The sequence below is a fragment of the Camelina sativa genome, chromosome 14, assembly GCF_000633955.1.
Source record: "Camelina sativa cultivar DH55 chromosome 14, Cs, whole genome shotgun sequence".
In the NCBI taxonomy this organism is placed as follows: Eukaryota; Viridiplantae; Streptophyta; class Magnoliopsida; order Brassicales; family Brassicaceae; genus Camelina; species Camelina sativa.
The window spans coordinates 10,543,147-10,544,687 of record NC_025698.1 but is presented as its reverse complement, the minus strand read 5'-3'; the positions used below and the strand labels follow the sequence as shown (position 1 = coordinate 10,544,687).

At 39.4% G+C, this 1,541-nt stretch overlaps 1 protein-coding gene across 1 annotated transcript in view; it reads right to left on the bottom strand.

Moving 5' to 3' along the window:
* LOC104740856 overlaps positions 1-1,513 on the bottom strand; it is a 4,484-nt gene extending 2,971 nt beyond the window's left edge. Inside the window, exons 1-4 of the mRNA XM_010461574.2 lie at positions 1,404-1,513; positions 981-1,107; positions 543-908; positions 104-185 (exon numbers count right to left, since the gene is read on the bottom strand). Coding sequence (XP_010459876.1) covers positions 104-185; positions 543-590 — 130 coding nt within the window. The 5' untranslated portion in view covers positions 591-908; positions 981-1,107; positions 1,404-1,513. The remainder of the gene's footprint in view (positions 1-103; positions 186-542; positions 909-980; positions 1,108-1,403) is intronic.

Sequence of the window (1,541 nt, the reverse complement as noted above, 5' to 3'; positions counted from 1 at the left end):
GATAGCAGGAGGCCTTGCTGCTTATAAATCATAAATTACTGTAAGTTAAAATCGCCAAATGCTATTTTAGTTAGTGATCCACCTGAAAAATATTAAAACTCACATTCGGCAACCACCTTCTCCAATTCCCTTATGGCTTTCTCGAGGATGGAGATTTTAGACTTCACATTAGAACCATCTCTTTTCTGAGTAGAAGAAACAGGTTATAGCAGAATTACAAAATGAGTTTGATGTGAACTTTGTGGTAAGAAAAATGCCTGGAAGCAAAGATTAAACAGAAAAACCTCCCAGAACCGAGATGGAAACTAGAGAAGAAAACTACTACAGAACCCTTAAATGGATGCCAGCCACATAACGTGGCACATAGTGGCACATAAATACGATCTAATATGCAATAACAGACCGTTATGTCACAGAGATTAAAGGCAATCATTTCGTGGATGTAACATGACAGGCCCCAAAATTACATGTGTACCATAGAATTGAGACCGACCAACTGAGTGTATGCTATGTAATTGAAGACACAGTTGGAATGTACTTACAGACGCTTGACTAGATTGTCTGCTTTTTGCATTTGCCAGCTCATGCATACCATTGTTTTCTTTCTGGCGGACTATTGTTGCCTCTGCAGAAACATTGGGCAGAGATTTTCCTGGCAGGGACTTAGATTGTTGATGTAAGCCTTTGTTGCTGTATTTCTGATGAAGGGCACTAGAGGATCCAGTTTCCTTTGACTTGGGACATGTGTCCTTCTTATTCTGATGATTTGCTCTATCAGAATGCTTCACATCATCCAGAGATAATGAAATATTCGCATCTTGCGCTCCAAAAGGAAAAGGTGGCTCCTGTGTTTTCCTTGCGACATTATACTTTCTCTTCAAAGAGGACCCGGACGCCGTTGACTGATCCTGGACGTCACCATTCGCATAATCAGTCATCGGACTCAAACTCCGACATATTAGTTATCTATTTGATGGTACCTTTCCCCTAGCTGTTAAGGACAACTTGGTGTGTTTATCAGAGACGCCAACGGCATCACCAAATGGTTTTGCTGGATCTTTGCGTCGCCTCTTTTTGGGTTGCTGGTTAGATGTTGTCGAAGGTTCTCTGTTGTAAAAAGGAGTCGGAAATTAGATAACTCATAGATGGAATACAATAGAATATATTTAGGTGAAACTGAGAAAAAATCTTACTCTATCATAATAAGAACCTACATCTATATGAACCATACCAATCACGCTATAGACATTAACTGAGGCAGTAGTACTAAGACTCCCAACCATATTCGACCATCAAATACTTATGACACATTGCCTATTCTAAACATGGTTGAGTAAATGGAAAGTGACTAAGCGACCACAGATAATGAGACGTCAGATATTGAAAAGAGGGAAGAAACTCACATCCGCTCTAACTTTCCTCTATTGACATAAAATCCATCATGTTTAACTGCTGAATTATCAACTTCAAAATACTCATCCTGCCAGGAATAGAGTGAGATAACAAAGATATGATGTCTCAGCTGTCAAGAAAAAACACTT